General features: G+C 38.4%; 1 protein-coding gene across 4 annotated transcripts in view; it reads right to left on the bottom strand.

Annotated features, from left to right (window-relative positions):
* Positions 1-16,166, bottom strand: part of MGAT4A (alpha-1,3-mannosyl-glycoprotein 4-beta-N-acetylglucosaminyltransferase A) — a 73,024-nt gene that overhangs the window by 41,072 nt on the left and 15,786 nt on the right. For all 4 annotated transcript variants that reach the window (XM_039714564.1, XM_039714567.1, XM_039714565.1 and 1 more), the window contains 2 exons: positions 4,283-4,450; positions 1,626-1,766 (listed from right to left, as the gene is read on the bottom strand). In XM_039714564.1, the coding sequence (XP_039570498.1) occupies positions 1,626-1,766; positions 4,283-4,450 (309 nt within the window). The remainder of the gene's footprint in view (positions 1-1,625; positions 1,767-4,282; positions 4,451-16,166) is intronic.

Genomic DNA, 16,166 nt, shown 5'->3' with positions numbered 1-16,166 from the left:
CAGCCTCCTTTGGGTATCCACCTGCTGTGACGTGGGGTCCTCCAGAGGCTGCAGGTGGATATCTGCTCCCTGGGCTGCAGGTTCACAGCTGCCTCTCCATGCTCTTCGCCACAGGCTGCAGAGAACTCTGCCCTGCAGCACCTCCTTCCCCTCCTTCTGCACTGACCTTGCTTGCTCTCACTCCTCTCCCCAGCTGCAATTGCCCTTGAGCAGTTTTTAACCCCTTGTCTTCAAACTGTTATTCCAGTGGTGCTGGTCTGGCTATTGGTTCCACTGGAAACAGGGAAAGCTGCTGGCCCCTCTTAGAGAAGTACCTGTAGCCTCCCTGTTACCAAAACAGGGTCACACAAACTCCAACACAATGGGAAATAATCAAAAACCACAGTATAATTCAGACAAGGTGCACCAAGAGTGATTCAACTCCCCATGTGAAGTTTAAAAATAAAACTGGTATAACCATTCTTCAAAACTCAAGTATTTAACTTCTCAGAAGTCATCTTTTAAAACAATACTGCTGAAAGCCTCTATTACTTTCCTTGCACCTGGTTTTGGTTCTTCTAAATAAACAAGTCCAGGACAACAGAACTGCACAGAAGTTCCTCAACAAAATTCCTTTTCTCTGACAAAAGCACCACAAATGCAAAGCAATACAACCCCAGCTACAATGTTATTAACACCATCTTTCAGCAGACCATTTGAGCCCTGTGTTGCTTAACTTTTCCATAGTTTTTCTTCTGCACTGTACACAGGTCTGGCTACCTTCTGTGAACACTGCAGATAGCAGCAGGAATGTAGTGAAAGGATAAAGCAGATTTCATGAAGTCCTAAAACCCTGAATTTCCTCCCTCTGTTTAATTAAATAAATCTGATTCCAATTCCTATTTTTTAATTCCAAATTTCTGCCATAGATTCCCAGGGGGACAAAATATAGACTTCACTTAAAACAATAATGAATGGTTCGATTTTTCCTCCCCGAACAACAACATTGAAATAAAAGGTATTTATAGTCAGAAAAATAAACCTGTGGCCTGAGCCCACACATTTGTCATACAGGCATACCTTCTGTTAAGAGAAGGAGCAATCAAACTCACTGAAGTAATGAAAAAATACAAGCCAGGATTAACTACAACACTGAATTTTTTCCCCTCCAATGACTGTCTAGATTTTATTGATGCAATTATATCTGGTTTTCTTAGTGCGCTCAACTTTTAATTTATACATTGAAATATACTTTTCAGAACAACAGAAACATCAATGCTAAAATAATTATAACCATGCATGGTTGCCCTGCAAATCTGGAAAGCCAAAGGGATATACCCACTAGCAGTTCAGAATCTGAAATTCTTGAGCTTTGTTTCCCTTTAGCTACAAAAAAATTCATCCAAAATAAATGCTTCTTAATGTGTGCCTTAACATGGCATGGGGTGTGACTGAGATTATGCAGAAAAGAGCAAAGCTGAAACCAAGCTCCTTTCATCTCAGATTCAGTGTGAATTCAAAGGATTTCAATATCACACAAGTTAAACAAGATGTCCTTCATCTACCAAGAAATGCAGAAAATTCTTTTCCTAAAACTAGAATGTCCTCCAGATATAAAACATGAAATAAGCATCATATCAGCATACCTCCTGTCCTTCCAAGGCCAACCTGCACAGAAGGTTGAAGGCTTCCTTCATTTTTCAACAAATGAGGCAAATGGTAATAGATATTTGGCACTTGAAGAGATTTTCTACTTGTTAGCTCTTTTAACAATTTCAGCGTCTCGTCTGCAAACATACAAGAAATCAAAAATGCAGAAAAAAAATTATATGAAATTTCAAGCAATAGTAAACAGTATAAAATTCCAAGCTTGGTCCCAATTGAAAGCCAGAATAAACTGTGCACTTTTTGAGTCATTGTATCTTGCCTACAAAGGAAGTCTTATTTCAATTTTTTTAATAAACGATGGCCAAGACTATTTAGCACCAATAATCTTTTTAGAGATACAGTTAATATTTATTTGATCACATAAGATTTAGTGTGAATTTACAGAAGTAAAGAATGCCAAATTTAGTTGGGGGGTTAGTGATTTTGTTGGGTTTTTTCCCCAATTAATCAAATGGGAGGCTTATTTCCTAAGATAAATTTTTACTTTTGCTTACAGAGGTCATCACCACTCAGCAAACACTACTGCAAATAACTTTTGAGAGCTATGAATACATATTGGAATATACTGCACATAGAGATACAAAGTAGCATTAAACATACAGTCGATATTTTGAGTGTTCTGAAAAAAAAAAAAAGCAAACTTAATTTAGTCCATTAGAAATAATCCTATTAGAATCATTCTTGCTCCTTCTACTGCAACTGCCTTTCAGCATGTCCAGGTGGCTCTCAAAGTTGCAAATAACAGTTTTTAAAATTACCCTGCTGGGTGTGTTGATTTTCTTACATCAAGTGTGAAAACTCATTTCAAATGAAAAATATGATAGCATATGGATCTTTGAAAACTTATGGGCTTCATAATATCAAGTTAAGTAAAAAACTGTAGTCAAGATTTCTTGAGATAAAATTGAAAAGCAAGAAAAAGCTATAAGTGTAATTCCTCTCTAGTTCTTAGCACAGCTTCTACAAAGATAGGTGGGTTTTGTTGTGGGTATTGGTTCTGTATGTTTGGGGATTTTTTAAGTATTTATTTTTAAGTGAAACTAAATTCCTAACCATGTCAAACCTCACAAAAAGCTTTGTAAATAGATGTCATAAGTAGGTATTGTCTCTTTTGATAGACTCCAATACAGGCACATTTTACTTTTCCTGCTAACATTTCTTTAACTTCAACTGCAAAACTTGGACTAAATTCTGTCCTAGTATGACAGCTCTTGTCTGAACGAATAAGGATCTACACAAAACAATCTGTAATTCTTTCAGCTTCAAAGAGAGCAAAGAGTATTATGTATACATAAGTGTATTAAGCTTAATAAAAACCTATCTAATACTATGTTCTGAGCACAAATGCTCAATAATTCAGCTGACTTCCCATTATGGCTCTACATGAAAAAAATGCATGTCCATCCCAGCTGGGATCCAGACATGGTAGAATGTTAAATGAATTAGTACTTTCAGCTGCATCAGAAGATAATAACTCCTTATAAGTATATTGCCTAAAAGCAAGCTAAGTCAATTTTAGAAACAAATGTGGTAATAACTTAATCCTAAATCCAGAATCCAAATTATTTGACCTCCTCCACGCTTTACTTTAAAAGCAAAACCACACACATGAAATAGGAAGACAAGATTTACAGACCATGCTAAATGTAACCTTTATCTGTGCAATTCCTGGCGATCCAGGGAACTACTGAGATAGACCATTAGTGTCAGACAGCAATTCATGAGTGGCATCAACACTGGAGCCTATAATTATAACCATTTCCCAAAAGAAAAAAAAAAAAAAATCTATTGAAAATAGTAAATCATAGCACAAAAGCAAGTAGACAACAAATTTAAAAATCTTGTCCCAGGCTTTTGAATTACAAAACCCTTCAGGTTTCAACTCCTTATTAGATCAATACAGAGAAATTTGTGCAACCTACCACGTCAGACCTCTTGACAAAAAATTTGTACTTGTTATTCATCTTCCATCCACAAAAATCAGAGCAACAAAACAGTAACAGTGTGATTTTAGAAGTCAACATCAATAGTCTGGATAATATTACAGTGTTTTTCTCTAATATTGCCAATCAGCGTTTTGTAAATCTGACCATCAGTCTCCAAAATGGGTAAAAACTTATGGAAGATTTTACCAGTTTAATCACTAGTTATTGAAAAGGCCATTTCATGTACTTTTTACCAATCATAAGCAATACTTTAGTCTATATGATTTAATACCTTCCAATTGACTGTTAAGCTTATTTTAAATGCTTCAAGTTCATCCATTTCTCCTGTTTGCTCACTTTTCCCCTCTGACTCTATTTAAAAAGTGATGAGAATTAATCATCAAAATATATTCAACCTAATAGATAAGTAACCAGGAGTTTCAAACTTTGGGAACTAGGTGTGGAGTGAGTAACTCTTATGACTTTAGGGACTGAATAAGGGTGGGTGAATTATTAAGGACAACAACTGGAAAAAACAAACCAAAACAACCAAACCAAACAAACCCACACCAGATACAATTTATTACACATTCTTTACTCACGCTGCTGAACAGTTTCATTCACCTCGTTTGGGAGCAATTTCTTATTCTACAGCAATAACAAGAAATATTGGCATTGCAGAGCTGTAAAAAACACCTCTGAGGGCGTACCTGAGAAGTTATTCATGGCATGCTTGCTGCCGTTGGTCTCCGCCACGGCCCTGCGGAACTGCTCCAGGATGGCGTTGAGCTCCGAGGAGCGCTGCAGCGTGCGGTGCTCGGCGATGCGCAGCCGCTCCTTCAACGCGTGGAACTCCCGCTGGTAGGCAATCAGCTTTTCTGGGGAGAAAAGCCACGATCCGGGTTATTTGTGGAAACAAACAGCTACTGACAGAACCAACCAGGGGCTGGCTAACGCTGCTCAGCCTGGCAGCACCTGGAATGCTCCCAGGAAGGCAGAGCCAGCATGGTCCCACCTGAGGAGCTGGGTGCCAGCACCCAAGGCGAGAGGTGGATGGTGGACACTGCTGCCTATTACCTGTTTCCAACAAGCACCTCCTGTGGAAGAGCCATTGGATTCACATTCAGGCAGTGCAGTCAGACTCACACCACACTCACACTCTGCCTCAGCAAGAGAGGCAAGAAGGTTCTTTTTGCAGGTGTAAATTCCAGCAAGATTTGTTGTGTGGAAGCCGAAGAGAACCCAGGAGAAAAAAGAGGGCTACCATGGGCTCTGGACAGCTTAAGAATTGGAAGGGATGGTGGGCAGAGCTAAGGGCAGGGCAAAGGGGATTGGTCTCCAGGGGAGAGGGAGCAACCACCAGGGGTGTCCAACCAGTGAGGAAACAGGGAAAGGAGAAACCAGGGCAGGCTGCAAAATATGGGCAGAGGTCCATGAGGGAGTCTCGTCTGCCCCACAGGAGGAATGAACTCTATGGTTAAGCCTTTCCAAGGCAATGCCCTTGAGAATTGGCTGGGAGGGAGGGGAGGGAGTTCATGGGATGCTACAATAGGCAGTCAACTTTTCTGGGGAGAAAAGCCATGATCCAGGTTATTTGTGGAAACAAACACCTACTGACAGATCCGACCAGGGGCTAACGCTGCTCAGCCTGGCAGAACCTGGAATGCTCCCAGGAAGGCAGAGCCAGCACGGTCCCACCTGACCCACCCAGCACAGCGAGGGGAGAGCTGCACACATGAGATGGAGCAGGAATTGAAGGGGGATGCCCCTCACCAAAGCCATGGACCAGGGACACCCTGAGCACCCAGCACTCAGCACAAGGCAGTTCTGAACCATTTATCAGAGCAGGTGCCACAAACCATTTCTTTTAAGAAAATCCACACAGCAGTGGCCCCTTACAAAAGCACAGGTTACATCTTGTGAAAAGCCCCTCTGAATACTTTGTAAGGATGAGTGGAACTTGACAGTATCTCACACGTATCAGTTTTAGACCCAAGTTTTAACTTAACATTATGGTCAGTGCCTGAGAAATTAAGAACAAAATTTTTTACCAAAATTCTGTGATGTTGATACATACACATACTCTTGAAAGGGGAGATCACCCAAAAGGGAGATGGAAACACCAAAACTGATTTGCTGATATGTTCCCTTTTCCCTTGACACCCAGTAAAGTATGTGGGCCTATATTTTGTATCCTTCCTTCTTCCTATTGGCAATTTCCTCAAATCTTCTGCTCATTATCATCATTATCACTCTCCTTCAACCAATATACAGATACTGACCAGAGTATTTTAAGTGAATTTGTAACTCAATCAATATTCCAGCCACTCAGCTGACATCCACAGACATATCTCTTTTGCATTTACCTATACATTCCCACTCTTTACATATTGCAATGGCAGCGAAGCAGAAGCTTAGCAAGCAATTTGAAACCCTTCCTGTTGATATATTACATAATATACAGGGCAAAAAAGGAATTAGAGTCAACTTTCCTTATTAATAAGGCTGCTTTTCCTCCAAATTCTTTCCATTTTCATTTATTTTCCTCCTTTTTGGTAGTTTAGATGTACTGCTCCAATTATGTTTAGAAAACTTAATTAACTAAAATGCCCTCTGTTCTGAAGATGTAAAAACAAAAACATAGTTCACTACCTCTTAAAAACATCTCCTTTGACAGCTTCATTTTGCCTCTTTCATTAAAACCAAACGGTTATTGCTTTTGTGCCAACAAACCCAGAACACAGATGCTGGCCCACAACACCGTGCTAGGCACACCATACACTGCTGACTGAATCCAGGCTGCTATTTGAAACAGGAATTCATGCCTTAGTCAGCAGCACTTAGAAGACCGGGAAAATTTTTTGAAGTTTCTGGCATGAAGGCCATTCTTATTTGCCAATGATAACTAACAAAGCAGTTCAGTTCTGATGCTTCCAGTGAACTGTACTGGTATTGCATTCATGGTACTGGAGACCTCAAAAGCATTAATTCCTTTGAGAAATACTAGACAAGCAGTCAACTTCCCACAGTTGCTTCAACCAGACATATCTAGGTTAAGGAGGCTGCTCTAAAAGCTGCATCAACTCTGGGCACTCTTCACAAATATATGGCAATTTTTTTTCCATTAGAGACAATATTATTCAGTCAAGTGTAATAAAAAATCCTAAGATTACAAATACAATGAGATTTTTAAGTCTACTACCCTATAAGTATTTTTCTAGTTATTTATGCAAAATAAAATTTAAAAATAATTCTTTGTTTATGTGAACTTACACGACCTAAAACATTTACATCTCTAACACTAGTAGAGCACTTTTCATGTTTTTGGAGATTAATGTGTAATTTGGCATTTTGGTACTTGTTTTATAATATGGCTGCCTGTACTTTTAAACTAAACAAATTCAATTCAAATGCCTAACACTCCTGTCTTTAGCATACTTTCAGTACTTCAAAGATCAACTGCTCAGATACTTATTATTTGCAAACAAACAAAAAAATACAACACATTTGATCTCATACTGAAAGGCACTTGCAAAGGGGAAAATACTTCTCAGACTCTAACAGTACCACCATTAACAGTGACCACACATCCCATACTTTAGAAAAGCATCCCTTAAGCCATCAGCAGTTTATAAATATTCTAATTTGACTTTTCAGAGTTCCTAAGTCCTTAAGAATGAGCCCACAATATTAAATTTAAGAATCTAGCTTTATTTAAACTTTGATTGAGCTCAAGTTTGGTAGAGAAAGTCCTATTTAACTAATTTGGTATCATTCTATGATAAAATCACCCTCCTCGTGGATGAAGGCAAGATGAAGGAAAGGCAGTGGTTGGTGCAGCCTCACCTGGGGTGCTGTGTGCAGTTCTGGGCCCCAGAGCTTAACAAGGATGTGGAGCTGTCTGAATGCATCCAGAGGAGAGCAACACAGCTGGTGGCAGGGCTGGAAGGTCTGTCCTGGGGGAGTGGCTGGGGACTTTGGGTTGCTCTAGTTTGGAGAAAAGGAGGTTGGAGGGGTGACCTCATTGCTCTGTGCAGCTTCCTGAGGTGGGGAATTGGAGAGGGATGTGTTGAGCTCTTCTCCCTGGTGTTTAGTGACAGGACACGGGAACGGTCCTAAGCTACGCCTAGGGATGTTCAGATTGGACATTAGAAAGCACTTCTGTACTGAGACATTGGTAAAACACTGGAACAGGTTTCCTAGAGAGCATAAAGTATTTAGGAGGCAACTGGACAATGCACTTAATAATATGCTTTGGCTTTTGGTAAGTCCTGAAGTGGTCAGGGAGCTGGACTAAATGATTGTTGGTAGGTCCCTTCCAACTGAGATATCCAATTCTGTGACAAGCTGACTTGCAAGCATTGTAGACACAGAAAAGCCAATAGCACACCCAATATTTTCAAAATACATTTGACCATTTAGTGTTTTATTGTGCAGAGATTTCTTCAAAACCAAAAGAAATTAAATTGATTTCTTGTCCAGAAGTATGAAAACACTTTTTTTGATTGCTATTACGGTAGAAAGGAGAGTAGTGAGCCTAAAACCACAGAGAGAATAGAGGTCAGTGGTCACCACCAACAAAAAAAACCATTCTTTTTCTACAGGATTATGGATTCTGTTCTTATTCCCATACTGAAATCTAGAGTTATTTAAGAAAACAGAAGAAGGAATTCAGACTGTAAGTTATTGGCCTTACAACACTGATGGAAGAACCCCAAACATATCTGTCTGTTCTCTGACAAACAAAATATCCCTCTAACAGCAGCTGTAGCCAATATTGAAGACATCTGGTCTCCAAAAATTCCAGCATACAAGCATATTTTTATTTAAGAATAATGCACTATATTAAATTGAAATGAGAAGATTTTCCACACTATTCTCTGGAAGCCAGAAAGATCAAATAAATATCTTGTTAAGAAATTACTTGAGAAATGAAAGCATTAGTTCTTCATCATTTTTCTCTTTAATTCTAGTTGGTCCAACAAAACTCCAGAAGCTAAAGACTAAATATTTTAGCTGGCCAGATGCTGTGCAGTTCTCCCAACACTATGTCAACTGAATCAATACTTTGTCAACTTTTTTCCTTTGTTGAAATATGTTCTCTCAAATATGCAGAACTTAGAATTTAGACAAGCTCACTTGAAAGTTGATGCAGTCTTTTGAAAGTGAAAATTCAAATGAAACTCGGGTGGTTTGCCAGTTTTTAACCAGAGATGAAATCTCAGCTGTCAGTCGCCTCTGGGTTATTTACAGTTCTACTAAGTAACTGTTAAAAAACATTATTCCAAAAAGACACCACTAACCCAAAATTACAAACTCAGTCCACTCTTCTCTTAGTCACAGACAATACTGATTACAAAGATTGCTGAAGGGTTGTCTAAATTTGAAGAAAAATTCAAAGTTTTAAAGCATGGAGTTTCTAACATCTTAGCATGCACATAATTTCTTAGTTTAGGCTTTTGTACTTCTTGAAAAATCTGTTCATGTACTTCAACCCCTGCTTTTTGTAACAGCAAAGAGTTTTCCCTTGACATAAAAGGGACATCCAAGTAAAGGAATAAGAAAACAGGCTGTAGTTTGAATTTAGAAAAGTATTTTGCAGAGTATTTCAGCTCAACTGAAATAGCATAAATCTGAATTGCAGGTAAATTACCAACACTGTCAGAACACTTGTTGAATTCTAATTCCAAATGAATTATCTACTGAACAACAAAACAGAAAACATACTGTGGAAACTCAATCAAAGCAATTTTAAAGCTATAGAGTCTCAAAGTCAATAAAAATCATCAACAGCTTAGTTTTTAGTTCATGTTACTTTTTTAGCAAAGCTAGATTTTTTAATGCCCCAAGCCTGTCAGTGTTTAAGAGGCATTTGGACAATGCCTTTAACAATGCTTTAGCATCTGGTCAGCCCTGAAGTGGTCAGGAGCTGCACTAGATGACCACTGTAGTCCTCTTCCCTGAAACAGTCTATTCTATTCTGACATGAAAACTTTATGAAGAAACCATTTGAGCGCACTTCTAAACTGATTGGAGTGCACACTTGTAAAAGGAAACAGAATTGCCTGAAAACCTTTTCACAGCCCAAGAATGTTTTGGCGATTCTCAGTATTGCCATTATTCCTCTAGGAAAGCCTCGACTGTCTGCTAAAAGAACTACAGCCTACAACACAAAAAGCAGTATGAAAGCTTTGCAAGCTGTTATTTATCTTATCAATCAAGCAGGTTCCCAGACACGTTAAATCACAGGCCATTTTCACAACTGAAAATTGAACACATTGAATTAAGATTGTTGAATTAAGGTGGCTGCATTCACATAAATAAATAATTAAATAAATAAAAGACAAGCTATAATTTACTCAAGAGCTCTGTTTTAGTATGGCTGGTTGTTCCAAAGGCAGATACATGACCATGAAAAGCTTTATGACCTTCCCGTATCACAAGCAGGCAGTTGAGCTTTCCTTCAAACTCCAAACCAGCTAAACACCCACAGTGATGGATGTGACATACAGACAAAAAGGTAACCAGCCATAGACCTGGCACTCAAAAAAGACAGCAAGCCAAGCACAGAGGGCTTTGCTTTGCCAATTAATTGTAGGCCTGATTTATATTTTTTGCTCTTATTTAACTGAACCATAGAAACCTCACCCCCTTTTTTAATTAAAGAACAACAGGAGACACAGACAAAAGGCTCTGACTGGCAACAAAGCACAAATACTCAATAAATAAAACACCTGGAGAAGGAACAGATACCTGATGCAACAGGACTTTTCCTCTATCCAAGTGGGGAAAGTCTAAACCATTATTCAAATCAATTGTGTATCACTGGCAACAGTCCTACATTCACCAATGTAACAGTTTATGGCCCACCCTAGTGACAACCCTTTCAGCTTTTACAAGTTAAAGGTTCTGCAGCAAAAGCTTCATTTTTCTGTACGCCCTGTTGAAGGGTTATTAAAATGCCATTAAATAAATGTTTTAATCTGTGAGAACACACTGTAGTTAGTGCTAATTCAGGTATTTCTGTGATTAGTTATTCTACAACTCATTTACTCCCATTATAAAAATCCTACAGTAGTTACCATCACGCCATGGGTCAGAGGCACTAACAAGCTTCATGTATTAATTCATTACACTCCAATCAAGGATGCTGATCAGTTTTCAGGTTGGTAGAGAATAAAGGTCTTAACTGGCAGTGAGCTTCCACAGTGAGTTTCATACAGCGTCAGTGGAGAGGCAAGAGGAGGTTACTCTTCAGTGAATTAGGGATTTGTCAACACGCCAGCCAATTCAATCTGGCACGGCTCTTACAGGAACATTTCTTTGTTTGAGCTACATGAGGTATAAAAATCAAATTCTCCACTTCCCGTAAAAGCAGTTCAGATGTTTTATGTGATCCATGAAGTTGTAGTATCAAGTAAATCAGTATCCAGTAAGTCATGATGATACCTGCATGGACCTGCACTTCATTCCCACAGAGGAAAGCAACAAGAATTTTTTTAGATCATGCTTGGTTCATAATACCCAAGTACCTTACAACCCATCACATTTGTAGTATTAATGATAAAATACTCGTCTTCATCTCTTAAGAGCAGATATCCTTTTAAATTAAAATCCTGCTATGCTAATATGTGGCAGACTAAATTATTTCCACTGTCAGCCAAAAAAACCGTGAATTTCTCTAATATATAAAATAAAATTCTTACAATGCTAGCACTTAAGTAATTCTAAATTTCATATTAAAACTGACACTCTTTTTGACAAAGGCCACACTTTCTCTTTAGCATGGGTTTTGCAAAATATAACTGCAAATACAATTACCCATTATTGTGATATGAAATTCTGTTCCCACTGCACTGTACAGTCATCCAATATCCACTAAAGATGCACAGACAAAATACACATACTGGCATTTACTGAGATAGCACGCACATTGCTTCCACTGCCCTTTGGAAGTGACTCCAGAGCTCAGAATATATTCACAAGGCACAGACCAGGCACTGACATCTCAAATGTCCGACCGAGGGGAGGCAAGCAGAGGAATTGTCAAACCAATCACACAGGCACAGACAAAAAGCCATGTCCACACAAGAGATATTAAAGATGTTGCAGAATCCTCCTGTGACATTTAGACTTACAAAAACAGCAAAACACTGTAGCAAGCTGAGCTGATTATCAAGTGTCAAAACCTGCACACAGGCACAAATCATATTTATAAATCAGCAATGTCAAACAGTGAACAGTAAAGAAGGTGTTAACAAAGTTTGTCCCCAAAGTTTAAACCTCCAGCATGCTCACAAATCAGATTCTGACTTGTCTCAAAACTGGCTAAAAGCTGATATATGGTGTCCTTGAAATGTTACAATGCATTACCATGGATGACTACTCAACAAAAGCTAATTAGCTTCCCTGCTCTTAAAGTGAAATTAAAACCTTTTATAAACAAGCTATGATGAGTTATGAAATCCAAAGCAGTAAAGCAATCAACCATGCAAATACAAATAAAGCAGTATACTGTAAAGGCTAATAACAAGACATGCTATAAATAAAAGCTCTTAAGAAAACTGCTCAAGGTCAAATTTTATCAGTCCTCTTTGAACACTAGATTCTGTGCCTTTTTAGTTACAGAGTTTGTAGCTATGCTTATTCATAAAGCTTTCTTATTTTGAAGGGATTAGGGAATATGCAAATTTTGAAAGTATAATACTCTGTGAATTAAAGACAGGAAAATATGGTAGATTATTTACCAAAAAATACATCCTACTAATCATGACAAAACATTTTCTGCATCAGGAAACAAACAAAATCAAGATGCAGGAAAACAAGTGGACAAGTCATTTCTTTATCCCTAATCTTGTTATTCAAATTGATAGGTCATTTCAGCAATTCACTAGTTCAATCTACCAAAACAATCCATCAGAACTACTCTTTATTGCACTTGTTTTCCACATAGAAATGTACTTATCAGGACTGCAGGTATTTTAAAAAGTCCTCATTCAAGTAGCTTTCATTGTGAAGAACAACTTGTTTTTGAGGGAAGGTTCTGCAGGTTTTCCTAACTTTGGTAAAAAAATAAGTTCAATAATTCTAATTACTTCATTTCTCATTGCAATTTGTTCACGTTTCGCACTTCAAAGATCTCCATAAACAAATAATGTTTTTTGTTCTTGCCAATTTTAGTGTACTAGCACAAGTCTGAAGTGCTTGCTTTGAAACTTTCAGGGCCTGATGAAATCTCAGTCTAGATACTTTTGTTTAAACATTCCTTTGCAGCAGGAGCTGAAGTTGTTTTCTCTAAATTTTTTAAGCAATCTGAATACGATCCTTTGTCATATCAACTGGTAAAACCTTTCTATTTTGAACTGTAAATTTCAGAATCAATTTTCTTGTAAATACTTCTTTGATCTGAGAATCAGCTTTCCCTCCATTTTTTCCATCTTTAATATAAATACACAAAAAATTACGTAGCTTACCAATCAAAACGGAAGCATGAAACAGTACATCATGTTTGATTTTTTTTTTCTAAAAAACTACAAAATACAACATTTTTCTAGAGGGAAAACATCCTAAGAAATTAAAAAGCCAAAGAAGCCAAACTAGAATTCACTGAATCAACTGATGAATGATTTACTTAAGGAGTATCTTCATAGCTGGATAGAACAGCCAGGAAGAGTTTTAAATGTCTCCAGATGCAATTGCACACCTTTACTTCTAGATACAATTTGTTCAATAGAGAAAGGTCACAATTAAGACAACTTACAAATCAATTATAAAATCCAGTATGACACCACATTCAAATTTTCCCTGATGAGCGAGTCTGAATATTCCTTTGGACACAAGGGATAAATAAAATAATATATCAGAAAATCCAGACACCCACAAATAAGGAGGTCAAGTCAACAGAAGCATATGGTCCTCTGTCTGTGCACTTGCTTCAGACAATAAGGATAATTAAACACATGATTTGTTTGAGAAGAGTTATTGGCAGCACTTGAGCTGAAGGTTTTCTTTTAAAGCAGAGAACAGCAAGCTACAGTGATGGGGAAAAGCAAACAAGCAAACAACAACAACAAAAAAACAACCAAAAACTCCCCAATCCCCCCAAAACAAACAAACAAAAAAAACCACTCCAAAAATGAAATCACACAATCACACATTTGCAATTTATTTGTCCTGATTTGACTGTTAACTTTACTAGGGTTCACACTTCTCTGACTAGTAAACAACACTGCTCAACACACTATGGATGAATATAAACCTCAGGGCTTTTTAGGTTCCAGCTACTTGGCTCTTCTTTTATTCCCAGTGCTAAGTAAAGCCACCTCTACTGGCATTTCTTTTTTAAGGGGACAGTGATATAAAAACATCACTGAAGTCATATGCTAAATCTGTTCACAATAAGCAATCAGTACTTAACATCTCTGTCCATGAACACTAAGGGATAAATAAAAGCTTCATAGATTCTATTCCCAAGAAGCAAAGCAGAACAAAAATTATTGCAACTTCTGCTGTAGACATTCATTGCACAGAGTTCAGTTTAAGAAATTGATAAAAGAAAAGCTCAGCTGAGTATACAAAGCACTGAATTCATGTAACCTGGACAGTAACTCTTTACAGTGGAAAAAAATTACCTTCAAGTAACTGTCACTAAAACATCCCACTTTGACATTTCTGACATGTCTTGCACAAGATTTAAAGTGTACAGCAGTGTGAAAGAAACTAGGAAACCTTCAACAACATCACAGTATTACCTCAAAAACACAATTTACAGTGACAGCTTTTACAAAGATCATCATGTCACAATTATTTTTTCAAACTAACTGCCGAATAAAAAGGAAGATTGTAACTATACTGCTCAAGCAAGCACAAAGCTCCAGTTTAAGCAAACATTACAACCATAACACTGAAACATTTAAGGTACAGGACAAGTCAATGGCTAGCCTGCATTCTTGGCAACACTGAAGGACTGAAGCATATTAGGTGAAAGAAAGCATTTCTATTGCTTTTTTAACATACTAAAATAAAACAATCCATTCTACATTTCTGCAGAAACATTAAGCATACATGTTACATTAATTTATTATGTTTGCTTCCATCATTTAGTTTAGATGTACATATATACATACATTTCATTGCTACCAATGAACAGGAGTATCTTCCAAAAACCACACAGCAGCTAATTACACTTATTCCTAACAGGACATATCAAAGAAGCCAAAACCATTGATCTGATCCTTGCAGCATATGGCTTTATAACCAGCATCTCTGTATGGTATCATAATTTCAACATTAAAAATAACAACAAAACCAACCTTGATAGGTTAGGTTACACATTTCTTTCACATGTGTTAAAACAGCACAAGAACAACGCCTTCACCTGAAATACTTACAGATTTGCTGACCATGTAAACAAATGTAATTACCCCATAGGTAATCTGACCTCTTAGAGTCAGTCTGACTACAAGTCATCTGTGACATCTCATGTTTCTCCTCAGATCTCAATCAGACAATAATACTTTCAGCTACCTTCCACAAACAAGCACATATACCTACATTAAGATATCATGCTATCTAGAAGTTTCAAATTCCTGGGGAGTTCTTTTGTGGTGTTCTTTTTATTCTAAGGAAAACTATTTCTCTCCATATCTCTTTTCATAACCTATTGAACTTCAAGCTTCTTCTTCAAGCTTCAAGTTTTTTATAACCTACTGAACTTCAAGCTTCTTCTAATTCTAACCCTCACCTCTTGCAAATAGCCAGACATGTGCAAAGCATTTGACACTGTCCTGCACAACATCCCTGTCTCCAAACTGCAGAGACATGGATTTGACAGATCAATCACTTGGTGGGTAAGGAATTAGCTGGATGGTTGCAGTCAGAGTTGTGGTCCATGTCTCAATGTCCAAGTGGAGACCAGTGATGTGTGGCACCCTCAGGGGTCAGTATGTGGACCAGCATGTTTTAACTTCTCTGTTGGTGACAAGGGCAGTGGGACTGACTGTACCTTCAGCAAGTTTGCCAACACCACCAAGCTCTGTGGTGTCTGATACCCTGGGAGGAAGGGATGCCATCCAGAGGGACCTGGAACCAAGAGAACCTCATGAAGTACAAGGCCAAGTGCAAGGTCCTGCTTCTGGGTAAGGGCAACCATAAGCTCAAGCACAGGCTGGGTGGAGAATGGATTGAGAGCAGCTCTAAGAAGGACTTGGGGCTGTTGGTTGACAAGCTCAACAGGAGTCATCAATGAGCACGTGTAGTCCCCAAAGCCAGCTTGTCCTGGGCTGCACCAAAAGCAGTGTGGCCAGTAGGGTGAGGGAGGTGAGCCTGCCCCTCTTTGTTCTCATGACACCCCACCAGCAGTGCTGCATCCAGTTCTGGGGTGCCAGCACAGGAAAGACACAGACATGATGGAGAGAGTCCAGAGAAGGGTCATAAAGATGGTCAGAGGAGCACCTCTCCCATGAAGACAAGGCTGAGACAGTTGGAGATTGCTCAGCCTGGAAGAGAAACACTACAGCACCTCCAGTACATAAAGGGAGGCAACAGGAAAGCTGGGGAGGGACCATTTACAATGGCATGGGATAACAAGAAAGG

The sequence above is a fragment of the Passer montanus genome, unplaced genomic scaffold (genome assembly GCF_014805655.1).
Source record: "Passer montanus isolate IOZ18808 unplaced genomic scaffold, ASM1480565v1 scaffold3, whole genome shotgun sequence".
NCBI lineage: Eukaryota > Metazoa > Chordata > Aves > Passeriformes > Passeridae > Passer > Passer montanus.
This window is presented reverse-complemented; position numbering and strand designations above follow the sequence as displayed.